The following is a 19,152-nucleotide window of genomic DNA, read 5'->3' on the forward strand; positions in this document are numbered from 1 at the left end:
CTGACATTGCAAAAACTCCAATCTCTGCAGATGATGCAAACACTTCCCAAACCGTTAAATGCAACATGTGTGAGAGGAACTTTTCAGAAATTGCCCATTTGAACAAACATTATTCCAAGTCACATAAAGTCACTGTGTCATACCCATGCACTTTGTGCAAGAGACCCTTTGTGAGGTTGTCTGAATTGGTTAGACATCAGCAAAATATGAAGTTGTACCAGTGCGCCACCTGCAAGAAATGTTTATCGAAATCGTAACGGAAGGACCGTGACGAAATACACACTGCGAGTGCAACACTGCGCATTTGTAAAAACATGCGGGCAAAGCTTCAGATTTCTTGTTTATCTGGTTCTGCACCAGAGAAAGCGCAGAGACGAGTGTTTGTTTACATTGCGGAAAACAGTCCAGTTCAAGAGACTGCCTGAAAGCACGTGTGGTGAGGCACACAGATGGTTTCCCATGCACAGCGTGCGGGAAGAAATTCTATCGAGATTATAACTGAAATGGCATCTGTATTAACACACGGGGCAAGAACCATACCTCTGTGACGCCTGAGGGAAAGGTTAGCCGACTGCAGCTCAGCTCAAGCTTCACATGAGTCAACACACAGGGAAAAGGCCGTTCAAGTGTGAAGACTGTGGTGTTTGTTACAAGAGGGAATCACATCTGACCGCTCACCGTAGAGCTGTACATATCCGGTTGCATCCATTCTTGTGCGAGGTTTGCAGCAAAGGCTTTCGATTAAACAGCGAGCTGAAGCAGCACATGATCGTTCACACAGTGGAGCAGCCATTCCCGTGTCCGAGGTGTGGCAGAAAGTTCCAGAAAAAATGTCACCGTAGGCAACATGGAAAAAAGGCATGTCGGTAGCTTCAAGTGCTAAAACTGTTTATGATTCATGTGCCATTCTACATTCTACCACGTCATACATACATCATAAGTTTTGTCAGCTACCATATGTTAATGCTCCATATCTTATAAATAAGCTGCATTTTGTTTGATACTGTGAATGATTTTCATTCACTCTGAAATAAAAAAAAATGGTACTCAGAGAGTGTGTCAAATCAAAGTCTTTTTCTAAAGTGTGCTGATGTCTACAAGCTTTCCCTGAGGCCTACAAGGAGCTCAAGGCTGTCTGATAGAAGTAGGAAGAAGCAGACTCAATTTAGCTTTGGTTGAATTGAGTCCAACAGAAATAGCAGAGACCATTTAGGAACAACTGGTGAAACACTCACCAGGCTATTTAATAATGATGTAACTTCTTGTGATATGCGTACTTAAACAAACGAAGGACACATAGTGAGTGCTTTTCTTGATAAATGTTTGAAGATGTCGTCGCCTTTAAATATGGGGATGTGGAACTGAAATGAGCAAAATGTGCTCATTATAAGTACATAATGAAAATCTTTTGAATTCTGATCAAGCATCCGTGTGACGGCCCTGAACATGTCTAATCTTTGGATTGGACTTGGCTCTGACTCATTGATGCATTGACACGGGACCTCTGGGGTTGTTTTGTGGTGTCTGGCACTGCAACAATGTTTGGCTGGGTGATGCGTGTCAGATGGCACATCCACACGAATGCTAAGAGCTGCGGTTTCCCAGCAGAACATTGTGTTGTAACGAGGTGATCGGTGTTAGTCACTTCACCTGTTGGTGTTCGATTGGTGTATGTATAGCTACACATTTAACCTTGTGCGGGAGCCTGTGGCTGCAGAAAAGGCATTGCTCCACCAGGGAGCAGTGGCGCTCCAGGGACCACCGTTCCATCAGCCAGTCAAACTCTGTTTTATGTACAGGAGTATAAATAAAACTTAATTTCACACACTTCACGTCCTTTGAAATGGTAACATGCAGCAAATTTCCATGACCGTCCAGCTGTCAAAATGAAAATGGCTTTTGGACTACAGAACATTTTGATGTTGGAAAATGAGGATAAAGATGCAACACGTGTTAATCTTTCATCCGATCTGTTGTTTCAAGCTTTAGATCTGTTTTTCTACTCCGACTGAGCCTTGTTGTCTCCGCAGAGAACAGAAGAATCCTCAGTTTGGGATTATCCATGTTGTCTGCTAATTGAGAAACAGTGTTGCAGGCAGGGGGATGGGGGGTTTGACGGACAACAGCTTTTTTTTTTTTGGGAGGGGGAGTGAAATTCTCTGTAATAACTGCAAAATTGAAACTCAGGGAGATTTGTGAGTCCCGTTTAATCAAAGATGTGATAGGGGAAAGGGAACACTGCATACTTTAATATTTCAAGCTTGTTGAGACAGCTGTGATCAGGATGTGTCGCACAAATTTTGAGGTAACAGCGTTTGGTGACACGCTCACAAAATCACACTACTTGATAGACAACTGCATGCAAATGCATAGAGAAGAAGTCCCAGGAAATGAAAGCGATCTTTACTGGATCCTGCAGCACTTGGTGGTGGGCAGACTGTGCCACTCCTTTGGGATGTTCTGGCTGTCTCTGTCTGCAGAGACACTCAGATTTTTCTCTCCGTCTGAAACCTCCATCTGTCCTGCCTGCTTTTGATGAACACCACAGTATGGAGTGGACGATCAGCCAAAGAGCTTAGGTCCCCTCTGGCCTCTTCTGGCTCTGCTGAAGTTAAGACAAATATCTCGTGGTCTCAGGCACAGGTAGCTCAGCATTTATATAACAAGTCACATCTTTTTCACCTATGAGTCATGATTGCTGTGATTGTTGTCATAATTACTACAGAATAATCACCCAGAGACCATGATACAACGATGCACAAGAGTCATTTTAAATCTGCAGTAATGGCTTTCGATGTGACCCCATACTCTCACTGAAGTCAGAGTAATAATTTAAAGGACAAAAACCCCACTGTTGTGTTTCAGTACTATTGAACTATTAAGTTCATACTGTTCAATACTACTACGTACTGTTAAGATTTACTAAATTAGTCAGGCCTCAATGAGTAAATAAAAACTTTAAAACGTTCGAAGTCATTGTAAGGTTTTGCTCAAAATATTCACAAATCTTCTTCAATTTGCAGACGTTGCCACAAAATGACCTTTACTGACGACACCCTCAGAGAATGCAGTTTGGTTTCGATCCCATTGGTGGGATTGTTTTTTGCCTTTATTAATGTGTATTACCGTAAGCAGCCAAAAAGGGGGACAAAGTCAATATTTTGTCACTGCAGTTATTATGTGATGTGATTACAAAAATCGATTCTACGTCGGCTCTGTGGAGGGAGGAGGAGCACGCTGTCCCCTTTGGTTCAATAACTTAATTCCACAGAATTATTCACTTCAGATGGCAGTCATTTATCCTGTGGGCTATTAGTCTGTTTATACGCGGGCTTACATAACTGTCTGAGACATGCAGGCATAATTTACCACAGTGTTCCATGTGTAGACAGAGAAGTGAAGAGCTTCAGGTTTATGCTGCAACATAAAGATAAATATTTGGAGAGATCCAGTGTGACAAAAGTTGTATTATTATTCATTTGTGCTTTATGTGACAAAACATATTGTCATTTAAACAATGGAAGTATTGACTGCGTCTGGAAGCGCTACAGTTGAAATGTATCCCGACTTCCATCATGTAGGAATAAGATATAGTTGTGAAGGACTGCTGAGTGTGGTGCAATGCAGCTTTGATTGAATTGAGTCCTGGATTTGTAGCCAGCGTTGACGGGATTCTGACTCTGTGAAGTCTCTTACTCAGCAGAAATGTCTTGAAGAGCTGGTGCACTATGGGAGCTGCGCCGGTGACGCCAGCGACGAGATGCCATTCTGTGCACATTCATCATATCCACTCATAATGGATGCCCGTCGTTTGTCCCCCACCTGCCCGACATTATCTTCTCTGAGAATATATATTTTGTTGTCGCTGTAGATATCAGGGGTCTCACCCATCCATCCTTCAGGCGGCAGACTGGATACACTGTGCTGCCTCCCTTTGTTTTACTTCCTCGCATCCGACAGAATTTATTGCGTGTGGCTTTAAATTCAGTGGAACCAGCATCAGTGATTCAGGAGGGGCTCTCCAGCTCCGGCGTAATTGCTCCTTGGCAGTGCCGCCTTTTCAGATTGCAGTGGTGTCTTTGCCCCTCTCTTCCCAACGTGCCGCCACACTTACTATAAATATGACCCGTAAGCACATCGTCATGCTGCTTTTCTTTGGCTTGGAAGACTTTTGAAATAGGCGTCATTTCTCAGCTGGCGCGTGGAAAAGCACATCACAGCCAGGAGCCTTTTTTCCCCACACTTCCAATTGAGGCAGAGAGAGATGAAACGAATGGAGGGAGCGAGAGAGGGAGAGAGAGAGAGAGAGAGAGAGAGAGAGAGAGAGAGAGAGATTCTGGGAAGATGCAGCTTCCTGAAACCACTCGTTGAAGACACCTGCCTGTCGTTTGCTTTGAACCGCCTCGCTACTGAGGTAGGCAGGTGTTCTGGCCCGGTGACACTGATGGTTGATTGAAATTTTCATGCAGCGGGCGCATCCAGTAAGAGTCCTGCATATAGCATTGCTATTTTCTGCTCTGATTTTCCCACTCATGTTTTATTCAGACCCTGGATGCTTTAGCAGGAGAAGGCCCGTGTGTGTAACCAAGCAGGGAAGATGAGTGCTTGTTTTTCTTTTTGCGACGCGGGGCCGTTAGTCCGCCATCAGCTGGTGTGAAACATCAGTGATGTGCTGTGCGCCTCTGTTTGGGACACAGAGAACTGAAAAAAAAAATCCCCAGCCACTAATTATCATCACTAAACACTTGTGCTAATAGCCTCCAGTGTTGCCGCAAACAGCTGAAAAACATTACAGATTCAGCAGCCTCTGCACTGGCGTCGGCCCAACTAGTTAATCTGAAATTCACTCTCCCTTTGGGAAAAAAAAAAGGACTGACAGCTCGAATTAGTGATCTCAAATTCTGCTTGTTCTTGACCTTGCAGTCACATTCAGCTTCTTTTTTCTGAATTCCGATGAAAGCTCGATCATCCGACTAGACTTTCCACCATGCGCGCGGTTATGAAAATCATCTCTAAATTATTAAGAGGGCAGTGAGAGATAATACAGAATTGTCTGAGTACGCGTCCTGCTAAGAGAGGCTACAGTTAAATCCATCCCCGTGCCTGTTATGAAGTGTTTCTAAGACAATCCCTCCGCTTAAACCCTGCTGGAACACAGAGCTCTGCAGCAGGAATGTGTCCCGTCCCACCATGCATCTGGTGTGTATTGATTGTACTCTTTGGGACAGCGGTGCTTACTGTACAGGGATTGCAACACAGAGCAGCAGCAGAGAGTGTGAGAGAGAGAAAGATGCAGGGAGTGGTGGGTGGTGAATGAGTTCAGTTTAGCTTTTTTTAGCGCAATGTGGCTGCAACACAGAGCCAGATTTGAACACTGGGATTGTGAGACAGAGAGTGCTTGTTCATATCCAAATGTCGTGTGTTACTCGTGTGCATACATCCCAATTCGTAGACATGTTTGGATTTTAAGACAGCGTATGCGTGTCGTTTACGTGTAGGGATGCCAAAAAAACAAACCACACCATGTTATCAATCCCCCGGCAACTGCAGTGCAGCCGCGTCTGGGCTTCAGCTCTGCCTGTTTGCATTCTAGCCAGGTTTGGTACTGTGAGCTCCGGCCATCAGCGTCCCCCACACCTCTACCACCACACACAGCATCCAGCTGTTCAGCACAATTAACATCTGTACAGTAGGTGTGCTCTCTTTAATGTTCCATATGCCACTTTTCTAAACTGCAGTATGCTGCATGATCCTCAAATGTAGTATTCATGAGCTGTGCCCAGATCATGCCATGGCTAGAAGCCAGGTCTGTTTGGACAGCATCGTCTTTTATTGACGTTTTCCTTTCGTGTAAATAGTGAGAGAGACAGGAAAGGTAAAGATATAGATAGGAGGAGGTGGGGTGATATGCAGCCTTAACATATGGTACACTATAAGATCTCAGATTTATTAGCAGTAAAGAAAGCAGAGCTAGATTATTATCACTCATTTTAAGCACAATTAAAACACAATTTAAACATCAACCCAGTCGTCAGGATAGAATGTTTCTGCAAACCATTGATACGTTAAAAATGTGCTGGGATATGTACCATGTTGGTATAGGGCTCCAAAAAACATGTTGTGTTTGCCTGACTTTCATGTCAGTATCTAGACAGGATGGTAGTGCAGCTGCAAGACATAAAGCTGCCACTTCAGTGTGTCACTTCAGTCTTGGAAGTTAGATTCCTCTGGTCTGAAAGGGCCGAAACATCAGTGAAATGAGTACATTGTGGTGCTGGTGCGGGATCTTATTCTTCTTCAAGAGTGAAGTGACACTTTCCAACACACCTGCATCTGAGTTAGTCGGATGTGCGAATGTGTTGTGAAACCACCAGATATTTTGTGCGAGGGCTCACCGCGATCCGACGCGGCTGGATATCTTTTAGACCTCAAGATAATTTCCTGCCATGTTTGTGGCAACAAAAAATGGAATTGGACGTGAAGGTGAGCTGTGTTTGTGACGCCAAAACAGGCATTTTAAGCCAAAGCATTATGTTTTCCGAACCCTAACCATGTGGTTTACTATTGCACCTATTGTACCTTTTGTACCTATCCTTCTATCTGCAGCATTTCAAAACACAACTGTACTGTTAAACACCTGCAGCTGCACCAGACAGTTAATCAGTGTGTTACATTCTCATCAAAAGGAGCAGAATGTAGACAAAGAAAGGATGGAGACAGAGTGAAAAAGGTTAGGTTGAGTGCGTGAGTGAAGACGTAAGAAAACCCCCAAAGATGTCTGTTATCTTCGGCAGCAGGACGTTAGCGGAAAATCTGAACAGCCAGCTCCTGTAATTGGGAGAGTTTGTTGCGTGTAGCGTGAGCGTTCAGACAGAAAGCAGATGGGGCTGTTGTCGAGCCGCTGAGTGATGGGAGAATAAAAACAAGCAGACAACCTCCTCTGGTGAGACGGATGCTGTGTCAGCGGGCCACACACACACGTCACAATAACAAGGGACCGTGCACGCTGACGTGCACACACAAGTACATGTGTCTCTGCCTTTCGGCTCCAAATAAACAAGATTCTCAGGTAGAACAACGACAATTCTGTTTGCAAAAATGCTGTAATCTCTCAGCTGTCAGTGCACATATACAGTGTGTGTGTGTGCGCGCGCTTGACTGAAATCAAACCTGTGAAGTAGGTCAGCCACCCACAGTACATCCTCTAATGTTTTATGACCAGTGACAGCCGTTGATAGCTGCACGGTAACCGATGCCATTATGTTGTTATATCTTTGTGACTGTGCGCAGGGGCCATTAAACTGTGGGGCAAATTAGATTAGCGCAGACGCTAAACAGGCCAATGCAATAAAGCAATGTGTCATACATGCGCTCTGATTCCATTAAAAGCCCATAGAGTGTCTGTCGTTTGTATGCCACAGTACGAGCCTCGTTTCTGCATAAGCCAAACCGAATCCCCGCTGACACCACTGATCCATGTACGGCGCTAACTAGGCTCAGCTTCAGCGTCGGGGACGCAAAGCAAAGCATCAGCTGTTTAAACACCAAACAGCCGTGTTGGCTTAAAAAAAAAAAGAAAAACAACCTCCAACTCGTCACCGTGGGCCAACACAAACCCCACCACACATCAAAACGAACCACGTGACTCATTGAAGCGAACGCCAGACTGGCGCCGGTGTCTTGATTGCAGAGCAGCCGTGTTTGATATTAAAAGTGTGTGTTCCCGCTCCTCTGTGAAGCAAGCAGCTCATTGATGAAAAACACAAATACAGTCATCGGATTTTCCACAATGGACTCGCCTACTCACAGGACATCAATCTCCCCCCCACCCCCGTGTCTTTTTTATTATCTTTATAGAACATTAAGCTGTGTTTATAACCATTGTAATGACCCTGAAAAAAGAGCATGACAAATAGAAACCAAAGCCAGAACTCCACTGAGATAATTGCTTAGTTTCTTGTTTCACATCCTTGGCAGCTCTGGTCATTTATCATTATTAAGCACCTGGGCACACAACCGCCACACTTCTTTTTTTTTTTTTTTTTTTTGGTTTCCTTGGCAATAAGCAAGCTAAATCCTGCTCCACTTCTCCAGGTGGAAGTGAGTCAACAGCGCCGTTGTACAAATCGCCCCCGTACCGTCCACTTTGCTTTGTATGAGCTCCTCGTAGGATAGGAAATTTAAAAAAAAGAAAAAAAAGAAAAGAAAAGAAGGACAAATGACAATGTCCTGCCATTGACAACAAGCTCGTCTCCGACAGGCCAAACACTCATTGGCAACAAGAGCAGCCTCAAGCTACAGAGGATTTATCTGAGATAAACATGCTGGGAGGCTTTTTCTTTTCTTTCTTTTTTTGGTTTAATTCAACGTTCACTCATGCGGGTAAACACAAACGGATCACTCTTGCTCTTTTTTTTCCCCCAGCAGCTCCCCTCGGTTAGCACCGTGCACACACACACACACACACACACACACACACACACCTGGGAGCTGTCGGTGCAGACACACGCGAGCAGCTGCACTCACTTCACGATTAAACCGATGACCCTTTGATCGCAACCTCTCTAGAGCCGGGACTGCTGCTCTCCTGAGAACACACACTCTCGCTCGGTGACCTTCTGCACTGAAACACATCAGTGTTGAGATGATTAGTTGATTCATCGATTCGCTGGCAGCTTTTCAATCGGGATGAAGCTTTTTCTCTCTCTGTCTCGTGTAGGTTGTTTGCCATTGGGACTTTGTAGGTTGACTGTGGTTGACTTCTTCGTGGCATTTTATAGACTGAATTAGGGCTCCGACTAACCGCTGTTTTCATCATCGATCCATCTGCCGATAATCATCTTGGCGGGTTTGTCGGCAGGGTTACACAGATATCTACTGATCGGATTTACACGGAACTTGAGTGGAGGATCGGCCCAGGATAGACCTCAATAACTTTAGGTGTGGATTCGGATAAAGGGACAGATCCTGGAATTTGATCTCACTTTCTTCAACATTGCAGGATAGAACGAAAGAGAGAAATCAGCCATATTTAGATATTGGAGCACAATTTGATGCTGATCCTAGATCTGGTGAGCGTTACCTACGGCTGAGCAGTTATGGGTAGTTTAAGGGCTAAGGAGTTTGATACTGGGTCGGGTTTGATTGAATTAAAGGGCACCGCTGAGCCATGGCGAAGGTCTTGGAGTGTCGCTCTACTCTCCACAATTAATCAGTTACTTGTTTAGTCCAGTGTTTTTTTTTTCGATCCTGGCCCTGCGTTTCCCTGCACCGACACGCCTGATTCGAATGAATGGATCGTTAACAGGCCTACGCAGAGTGTTGTTGATACTGTTGCTTGAAAAAACGACTGAAGCATTTAATTGATCATCACAATAGTTGGAAGCTAATTTTCTGTTGGTTGACCGAGCCGTTAATCGGCTTACCAATGCAGCTCTAGACTGAATCATTCCATGATATTAGATGTAAAAAAAAACAAAACAAAACAAAAAGAAGACGTGTGGATTAGTCGTAAATGAGAATAATCTATAATTTCATCCCACACACACACACACACACACACACACACACACACACACACTACACAATCCAGTCACCAATATACATTCGGGCAGTGTACGTTTTGTTAAAACTGTCAGTGTGGTTCCTGCAACACGCACACGTGTGAGCATATCAGTGGTTTGCAGAAACGCTGACTGCCAACATGTTTATCCTTCGTTACATCAGAACATGCTTGCACATTGCATCACTGTTCTATCCTTCAGTTTTGTCAGGTTTCCACATGACAGTAATCGATGCATTCCATCATGCAAAAAAAACCCCACAGCTATCTAAGGCTCAAAGCGACCGTCTTAAACCACCTCTCAAAGCCCACAATACATCATCTCTAAAACCCCCTTATTGAATTGGCCACCATCCAAGCACCACAGCAGACCAGAAGGGCTGGTGCTCTCACACATTTCGCTGAGTGGATGGATTGGGTGTGACTCCAAAGCAAAGCCGAGCTGCTGGGGCCAGGATACGTCTTTGTTCTTGCGTGGGCTCTCGGATGATATGTGATACTGATATGTTTTGTTTTTTTTTTTCTCTTTTGCATCCTGTATTTCAGAACATTAGCGTCAAGGGAACTAAACAAAAAGCGTGGGACTTGTGATGACAGTTCTGGTCATTACACACAAGGCCACACTTTAAAATCCTTTTATTTTATTTTTCCCCACAGTGAATGATAAGTGAGTAACGAGATGGCTACAAACATCAGACGCCCCTCAGAGATTAATAAATGACACGAGAGAGCCGTGTGTTTGGTAAAACAGTCTGCTGGATGAGGGGAGTGTGTGTCTTGATTACACTGGTGTGCAAAAAAAAAAAAAAAAAAAAAGATCTGTTGACTCAGTCAGCATAAAATGCCAAGTCACCATGGTAACAAGGGGATGCAGCACGCTGTGTAGAGGCTGATGGAGACAGAGGACTGTTCACCAGGAGCATCATCACGGGATCTATTACAACAGTTTAAAAATAAATACATGGAATAAAAAGATGTGGAGATTAAAATCTGCAACTACAATGCTGAACAAGCCGGATGTCCCGTCAGATTGTGTGCACACCAGCACAGCTCACGGCTCAGGGCTCAGATCCAGGGCTACTACAGGTCACGTTGATGCTCCTTCATATTATGTAACCGCGTTATGAATAAAGAGTGGTAGCAATTACCAAAGCCCGGACGAAATCCGAATTGACTACATGGGCGACATTTAGAGGCTGTAAATATCTGGAAAGATCGCCGTATTTAATATCTAAAAACTCAGTGGTTTCTCTTGCGCCAGACGCGCCAGTGACCAGCAGCAGCGTCGCTCCACAAAGTTGCGTAACATTTCAGTCACATTTTTCTCGCCGCCTTACGAGAACATCTATATACATTTTATTTATTTGTTTAATTTTTTTTTTTTTTTGTGAAAGGGTTATGGATCTCACACACCCATCACACACCAGCATGAATAACACCCTCCGAGGACTGTCGCGTAAACTAGACGCGTATTTAAAGCTGAAATCTAACCCCCCCTCTCTCTAGTCCACGCACATCTGGAGGGGGGGGGGGGAAACATCCAGCCACAACATTTTGGGAGGCAGCAGGATGGAGGGATGGAGGGAAGGCTGGATGGATGGATGGACGGATGGACGGATGGATGTGCTTGCGTCCTACCTGTCCGCAGGTTGAAGGAGAGACGGGCTTCAACGAGATACGGGGTGTCGCTTTTGGAGCGGAGTCTCCGGATCGGTCTGCGGTCTGTGCTGCTGTCCGGAGTGGTCGCCATCAATTTGGAACCAGTGTCCGGGGGATGAGTGCCGGCCGACTGGGGCGGGGGGAGGGCGGGAGGGGAGGGGGAGGCAGACGCAGCAGAACCACGGCCACTCACTCACACACTGAGGGAGAGAGGTAGAGCTATCGATGGGAGAGGAGGAGGGAGAGAGAGAGAGAAAGAGAGAGAGAGAGTTCACACACACACGCCTCAAACACACACACACACACAGGGAGAGAGGCTGAATGAGAGAGAGAGAGAGAGAGAGAGAGGCGTCGGTGGGAAATTGGCAAGGATGCAGTGTGAGGAGGAACAACATTTAGGTTAAAGATGGCAAAATATGTGATAACAGGGAGCACTTTGGTGTCATCAATCAGTTTTAGATCCTGCGAACTGTCTAATTCACACGTGATGGGATAAATTCAGGCAAAGTAGCCACACACCCGTTTCTATTTTTCTTTATTTTTTCAAATACAACATTGGCATTAATCATCTTAAGCACAGTGTTACCAGTATTGTTCCCCAACGTTTAGCTGCATTTTTTTTATTGCCTTATAATTCACGATAATTGACAATTGACACTACTCAGAATAAGCTGGGGTGTGGGCTCATATATGCAATAAAAGTCAGATGAGATGTGTTGATTTTGGTCCTCAAAATATGAAGAAAACACTAAAATATAGTAATTTTGAGTTGTGTACAATGATTTGGCATTACACTGCTGACACTATAACCATCACAAAACATACTGTATACCACACTATATAATAGGCTTATGAATATATTCTACTTTTATATTATACTATAAGTAACGGAATACGTGTAACAGGATTACTTATTTGGGATACAAACAATGTAGCTGTTCAGGTAAAATCATAAGAAAAAAATGTAATCACATTCAATTAAAAAGGGGGTTATTAACAGGGTTACAATTTTTGAAATAAAGAATGATGTCAGTACCAAGTTTGGTACTGAGGTAGTCCAGAAAAAACTGAAAGTAATCAAATTACATTACTTGAATATACTCGGATTACATTTCCAGCTACATATTTGCACAGGTAGCCTGATCAGTAACTGTACTGGAATACATTTTTAAAGTAACCCTCCCAACCCTGGAGATAAGTAAACAATATTAATATCATTAACATGATGATAGGATGATAAAGGGACACTATGTAGTTTTAGACAACACTTGTACTATTAATGTGGTGATAATACAAATCTTTCCCATAAGTGAATAAACAAGCTGTTTTTAAAAGGGAAATATGGTCCCCTGAACACTTTTTGAAGCTAGAGAGGCGGCAGGGTCCGCCACATATAAACAAAGTAAAACAGTCAGTTAACAGAAATTGTGTTGTCCTTCAAGGTCTGTTTGCTTTATTCACTTTATTCAGTCATGAAATCAAGGAGAATTTATTTATTTAGTTTGTTTAGGCAAAAAAAGCAGATTACATCACAGGACCAGAATATATTTCTGATCTGCTGCTACATGAACCATCCAGACGTCTGAGGTCATCAGGTACAGGTCTGCTTTCAGTCCCTCGAGTCAAAACTAAACATGGAGAAGCAGCGTTCAGTTAAGTGCCACATGTCTGGAACAAAACAACTGAAGGTCCACTCCAGCTGTCACCTCTTTTAAACCAAGGCTGGACACCTTTCAGTTTGCCACAGCTTATCATTGAAGCAATTTCAAGGCTTTGAACTGCACTGTGACTTTCATTTTTTAGTTTAGTGTCTTTTAAACCTGTTTTATTTCAGCGTATTGTCCTTTTTCTGAGCTTTTAGTATATTTCAAATGCAATTCTTTATGTCATTTTATGCCCCTGTTAAGTACTTTGAGTTGCCTTTTGTCTGAATTGTGCTATACAACTAAACTTTTCTTGCCTTCTGATTAAAATGTCCTCCCAAAACTACATACAACACCTTTAAATATACCTGAAAAGAGGAATATATGTACAATTCTATGTTATTTTCAGCACTAACAACGTGCTCTTCCACACATTTTGACCAGTAAGACTTAAGCGATGGCTCCTCCAGCAGAAGGTTGAATGAATCATCCTGAATGAAGCACACTTGCAGCAGTCCACCGCTAGATGTCTCTCCTAAACTGCACTTTTTTCTCCCTCCTCTCTTCACTTTTCTTCACTTTATGTGCATTCTTTCCAGGGCGCGCTTTACGACAGTGTGCGCCGTGTTTACGGCCACCCATGATAATTGCAGGGATAGAGGTAAACAAGGATCCTCGGCGTGTGTTTGTGTTTGTCTGTCTGCTCCGAAGGTGTGGAACTCACAAAGAGAGGTACGTACGGTCAGGTTTATGAGGTAAACTCATTTCAACACGCGTGTCTCTGTCCTGTTTTTAGGTATTGTTACCTGCAAAAGCTCGTTTGGTACGTTAGTTCCTGCATATGTGACAGCGAGCACGACTACATCTCATCCTCGGCTAACTTTGTGAGGAGCGACGACATGCTAACTTTGTACATGCTAGGAGCTTGCACGCGACTTAAAAATGAACTGCACGCTGTCTAGATATTATCATGTCAGACATAAAGGGACTGCTCACGTTACTTTGGACACATTACAAGTCATAGCAGGGAGTAAAACTTTAAACGAACTGTGCAGAATGGCTCCAAACTTCTTGACTCAGAGCTGTAGTGCATTGCGAGCCTTTCATACATTCAGGTCAGGTGTGAGTTGTAGTCTTTTTAATGAGCCTGGGCAGCCTGTTAAACCTGTTAGGACACATCTAGCTGTAATTATGTTCAGGCTGGCAGGACGCACCCAGTTATCTGTTCCTGTTAAAGTAGGCCCGTTTACTTCCACCCTATTCTTTTGAAAATGTCCTCCATGAACTTTTTTATTTGTCCAGGCTGCCTCAGTTTTGTTGCAATGGCAGGCTTTCATTGCACACAAGAGTATCCCTGCTGTGCTCTGATTGCACAACCACGTTGCAGGCATTCCTGCAGCTATATCTTGTGTTTGTTTTTATATGTTGAGACCCTGCAATGCAGAGTGTGAGGTGTTCATACAGTTTCACATGTAAAGGAAAACTTTTACTGTGTTTATTATTGAACGCATTCAATTTATTATCGTACTTGTAAGGAAGCTAAATAAATTTGGCAATAAATCAATCATATGACAGGTAAGTATACGTTATGTTTTCTCTGTATAAAGATCGTAGATGCTTGAGACGAAATGACTTGAGGCACGTTTCTGAAATTAACCCTAAGGCGTCACAATTTTTCACATACTGTACAACATCTTCACATATAGATTTCATTGCGAGAATTAACCTTAACAAGACAAAAAAATTCATCTCCACTCTATCACACCAAAAAAGCATACTTTGCATTATTTTTTTACACTTGCCCCAATTTTCATGTAACATATTTGGTATCTTGAGTAATGCTTGGCTGCACAACATGAGTTTGTAAGATGACCTACATTTGACGCCCGTAGAGTCAATGTTGAAGGATGTTTAATCATCTTCATATTCAGTACAGAACCAGCGCTGTTTTCCTACATCCTAACCATATACTACAAACCAAAACAACATACATGTGAGAATAAATATGAGATAAAAGTGGAAATTAGCATAATTTCTTTTTCATTTTTATCCCTCTGTCTTGTTTTGTCTGCTCTCCTGTGACAATAGCGACAATGCTTCTTCAAAATCGAGCTGTGTTTGCGCTTGGTCTACGGATGTGTTCCACTAATGTGATGAGAGGACCTGCAGTAGACACAGCAAGACCCAGCTCAGGTAAAATATAAACCTTTCAGGGTTTATATAATGTTGGTTTGCTGCTGTGTCAGGATAATACTGGTCCATCATTAACCACTGAAAATCAGCCAGGATGGTCATCCTTTCCTGACTCTGCACATCACAAAATGTTGAAAAGCTTGATTATTTGTTGGTTTCTGTTATTTTCCTAGACATGTCTGAATTCCGCAAGCTCTTTTCCCAAGCCAAGCACATAGCAATCATCACGGGGGCAGGTGTGAGCGCAGAGAGTGGAGTGCCGACCTTCAGGGGAGAAAATGAGAAGTGGAGGAAGTGGCGATCTCAGGTAATTTCTTCAAAAGCAAAACATGCACACACACACACACACAAGTATACGTGGTTATATTTATTTATCTATCTATTTATTGTCTTTTTATTGAGGTCAGAGGTTTATGTTTGGTCTCATTTCCAGCTGTGGTTCAGGGTTGTTTTACCGTGGAGTGGGTGTATTTTATGTTTACGTAATGCATCTTCACAGCTCAGTGGATTTATCTCAGCAGCAACAGCCAGTAAAGACAGCAACGATGTTTGTTGCATAATCCAGAGTCTTGTTGTGGGCTGCAGCAGGATGTACTTCCAGGAAGGAATCAAAAATGGTCTTTCCTATAAGATGAAATAATATTCTGATGCCGATGTTTCCCCAGGATCTGGCGACTCCAGAGGCCTTCTCTCGCACCCCGTCTCGGGTCTGGGAGTTCTACCATTACAGGAGGGAGCTGGCTTTGAGAAAGAGGCCCAGTGCTGCCCATCTGGCTATAGCTGAGTGTGAGGCCCGGCTGAAGAAGCAGGGGCGCTCCGTGGTTGTCATCACCCAGTGCATAGACGACCTCCACCAACAGGCCGGGTCCAAACATGTACTCAAGGTTCATGGTGAGAGGCTGACATGGGCCGGACCTACAGACTAACAGGCATCTTTGTAACAATTTATAGCGATTTAGATGTATTATCACTTTTATTTATTGGCCATATGTGAGCAGATTGTGATGTCACATGTAAAATGAGACCTTTCCTGTGTCTCTCAGTGTCTATTTGTTGGCATTAGCCTTTCAATAACTTTTTCACTGAGTTCAGAAAACTATTTACTCAATCGCTGGCTGCACATATAAGGAGGTATGCACTTTTATTAATGGGGCGGTCTAGCAGTAATATAAAAGCACTATGAAATTACATTAATATAACCACAATAACAAAAAATCGGCTCAGCTGTAAAATGATTAAATTGTTGTATTTTGTATTGAGTATTACTTTAGATTTTTTCAAGTGATGACATCATGAAATATGACAAAAGACAAAGTTTAGTTGGAAAACCTCAAGCCAGTTTGCTGGAAACTCTGGCTATAACTGTAAGTGCTGTAGTCCATGTCATGGTTTTACTGGGATATGGAACCAATTCTGGATTTATAGTTGTTTTTTTTTAAAACAAAACATCTCATGAGTCCACAGGGTTGATATTTAATCTCAGTGGACACACTCAACATATTGTATTGATTCCCTCATTGAAATCTTCAGGAGAAAGTTCTGCCTCTTTGTCAAAAACAGTGTCAAAGCATTTGCCAGATTTCTTTGCTAAAATCTTGTTTTAATTAACTTTGCATGAGTCAGGACGCAGAACTGTCATCGCCAACAAATTCTGCTCAGGGGGGATGTTTTCTGTACCTCGAGCAGGCCTCAGTGACAAACAGCTGTGTGTGTCCTGTGTAACTGCAGGCAGCCTGATGGAGACGCGCTGTGTGAGCTGCAGAGAAGTGACCGTGAACAAGCGTAGCCCCATATGTGCTGCCCTTAAGGACAAAGGGTAAAAGGCAGCAAATCTGGAGTACACACACACATTGATAATCATGCAGGATTTGTAGCCTGGTCCCTTCAGTTTGACCCCTACATGCTACTTAACCCTCTGTGTTTGTTCTCTGAATGTACAGAGCGCCTGACCCAGATGTAGCTGATGCCCAGATTCCTGTGGATAAGCTGCCAAGGTGAGATTCAATTCTCAGACTATTGATATCCTAGATGGTCAGATTTCAGTCATTCAGTTTTCCTTGGTTAAACAGATACACCAGCCTAAAAAAAACCCCACTTTATTAGTACATTCTGCATAGCAGCAGTGACGTGTGTCCCTGTTTTTGTTTATATGCATCCGTGGGAGAATTGTGCAAATACCTGGAGGATTCGCTTTATTTTTGTTCCAGTCTCATATTATAAATTCTCTGCGTACAAAGAGCACATTATGGTAGGAGAGAAAACATGAACGAGAGCCTGTACTGTACAGAAAATTCTAACGGCAGCAGATAAAGGAACAATTTATCTGACTAAGAGAAAAATGACGATGATGGGGAGTTTGTTTTGGCTCACTTAAAATTAAAGGGAATGTTAAATATACTTTGGAATCTCTGTATACTGCCAATCGTACTCGTTAGATGAGAGCCATTATGTCTGCATGCTTGTGAGACATGAGTTTTATAAAGCGCCATCTCCACCCCCCACCTGCTCTACTTTGAGCTTCTGTTGGGCCTGCTGCTCCTCCCTGCTCAGCACTCTCTGTCCCCGAGCTCCTTCACCACCTGTTGCAGTAGTTCTTAATTCCATTTAATGGCTATTACATTTTCTAACCAGGGGCTGTGATGTGCCATGAAAACTATGACTTTCCTCCTAGCTGTAATTAAATATGGCCAAATAGTTGCATACAGATAAATTGTTTAATTCAGATGTAATATTTAATTCAAATGCACACAAGAGGTGTACTATTGAACCATAAAGTATATATTAAGGGGGTTATGCTTTAATTTGGATCTGGTTGCCTTATGTCTCACTGTTAAATTCTATATCAGCATGATATTACAAAGGACAGAAAGCTGCTGCTTCTTCACTCTGTCAACTAGTAAATTAATCGCAAACTATTTTGATAATTAATGAATTTGTTTGAGTAAAATATCCAATGGTCTGCTTCCATTTTTTAAAAAATCTTCTAGCTTCTTTTTTGGATTGTGGCCTAACAAGACATCTGAGAACGTCGTCTTGGGCTTTTGAAAACACTTTTCACCATTTTCTAATATTTTAAAGACCAAACCACAAATCGATTTAATCAGGAAAATAATCGTCAGTTACAGCCCTGAGCATGTTGCAACTCTGGGCCCAAAAAAAAAAAATCTGTGAAACTGTCGGTGTGGATTAACGCATCTGTGTGGGCTGATTATTCTGTGCTAAAAACAGAATGACGCAATTAATCGTGTAACTGCTGTATCAAGGTGCAACGAAAGAGACTGCCGCGGTCTGCTGAGGCCCAACGTTGTGTTCTTTGGGGAAACTCTGGACTCTCATATTCTGACAAAGGTGGAAAAAGAGATGGAGACCTGTGATCTCTGCCTTGTGGTGAGTTAATCTTGTGTTTACATGAACACACGTCATATTCTCCTCTTGTGTAATATTACTATGTAAAACAAATATTGGGTCAGAATCCTTCTGGGACTGGCTATTGAAAACAGTGCAGTGCAGTGGATTTCAAGTCGACGCTGGTGTCCTCGTCTGCAGGTGGGCACGTCTTCGATTGTTTACCCAGCAGCCATGTTTGGCCCCCAGATCGCATCCAGGGGCGTCCCAGTGGCTGAATTCAATACGCACACAACACCAAAAACCGAGTACTTCACGTAAGTCAGACAAGAAACTGACTGCATGTTGAAAAGGGTAAAACTTCACCAGCAGTCTGGTTCTGAAATGAATGAAGTAAGCATGAAAAAATATGTGAATTAAAAGTGAAAACAGATGAGTGGGTGATGATTCATGTGGACACTGGTGTTTAGTGCCACCTGCTGGCAGCATAGACAACATGACAGTGTTTTTCTACCTTGAACGAGCCTTCAACTGAACAAGCAACCTTTCACCTGGTAACCGAGATTCTGACCTTCAGTGTAACCTTGTTTATCTCTGTGTATGTGTGTGCACATGTGTGTGTGATGTGTCACAGGCACCATTTCCAGGGTCCGTGTGGAACCACTCTGCCTCCAGCTTTGGCGCGACACGAGTCAGAGGTGATTTAAGAGCCACAGGAACGACTTTACAGACGGCAAGCAGTGGCTTCTT

General features: G+C 43.1%; 2 protein-coding genes across 2 annotated transcripts in view; one reads left to right on the forward strand and one right to left on the reverse strand.

Annotated features, from left to right (window-relative positions):
• The window catches only part of LOC119011916 (phosphatase and actin regulator 1-like), an 82,835-nt gene extending 71,467 nt beyond the window's left edge, over nt 1-11,368 (reverse strand). The window contains exon 1 of the mRNA XM_037085385.1: nt 11,201-11,368. Within this exon, the coding sequence (XP_036941280.1) occupies nt 11,201-11,312 (112 nt within the window). The 5' untranslated portion in view covers nt 11,313-11,368. The remainder of the gene's footprint in view (nt 1-11,200) is intronic.
• A 2,071-nt stretch (nt 11,369-13,439) lies between these two features.
• LOC119011857 (NAD-dependent protein deacylase sirtuin-5, mitochondrial-like) overlaps nt 13,440-19,152 on the forward strand; it is a 6,608-nt gene continuing 895 nt past the window's right edge. Inside the window, exons 1-9 of the mRNA XM_037085289.1 lie at nt 13,440-13,596; nt 14,953-15,057; nt 15,231-15,364; nt 15,723-15,948; nt 16,786-16,873; nt 16,998-17,051; nt 18,321-18,444; nt 18,604-18,719; nt 19,037-19,152. The exon at nt 19,037-19,152 is cut by the window's right edge and continues 895 nt beyond it. Of these exons, the coding sequence (XP_036941184.1) occupies nt 14,958-15,057; nt 15,231-15,364; nt 15,723-15,948; nt 16,786-16,873; nt 16,998-17,051; nt 18,321-18,444; nt 18,604-18,719; nt 19,037-19,109 (915 nt within the window). The 5' untranslated portion in view covers nt 13,440-13,596; nt 14,953-14,957 and the 3' untranslated portion in view covers nt 19,110-19,152. The remainder of the gene's footprint in view (nt 13,597-14,952; nt 15,058-15,230; nt 15,365-15,722; nt 15,949-16,785; nt 16,874-16,997; nt 17,052-18,320; nt 18,445-18,603; nt 18,720-19,036) is intronic.

This window comes from Acanthopagrus latus, chromosome 21 (genome assembly GCF_904848185.1).
Source record: "Acanthopagrus latus isolate v.2019 chromosome 21, fAcaLat1.1, whole genome shotgun sequence".
Taxonomy (NCBI): Eukaryota; Metazoa; Chordata; class Actinopteri; order Spariformes; family Sparidae; genus Acanthopagrus; species Acanthopagrus latus.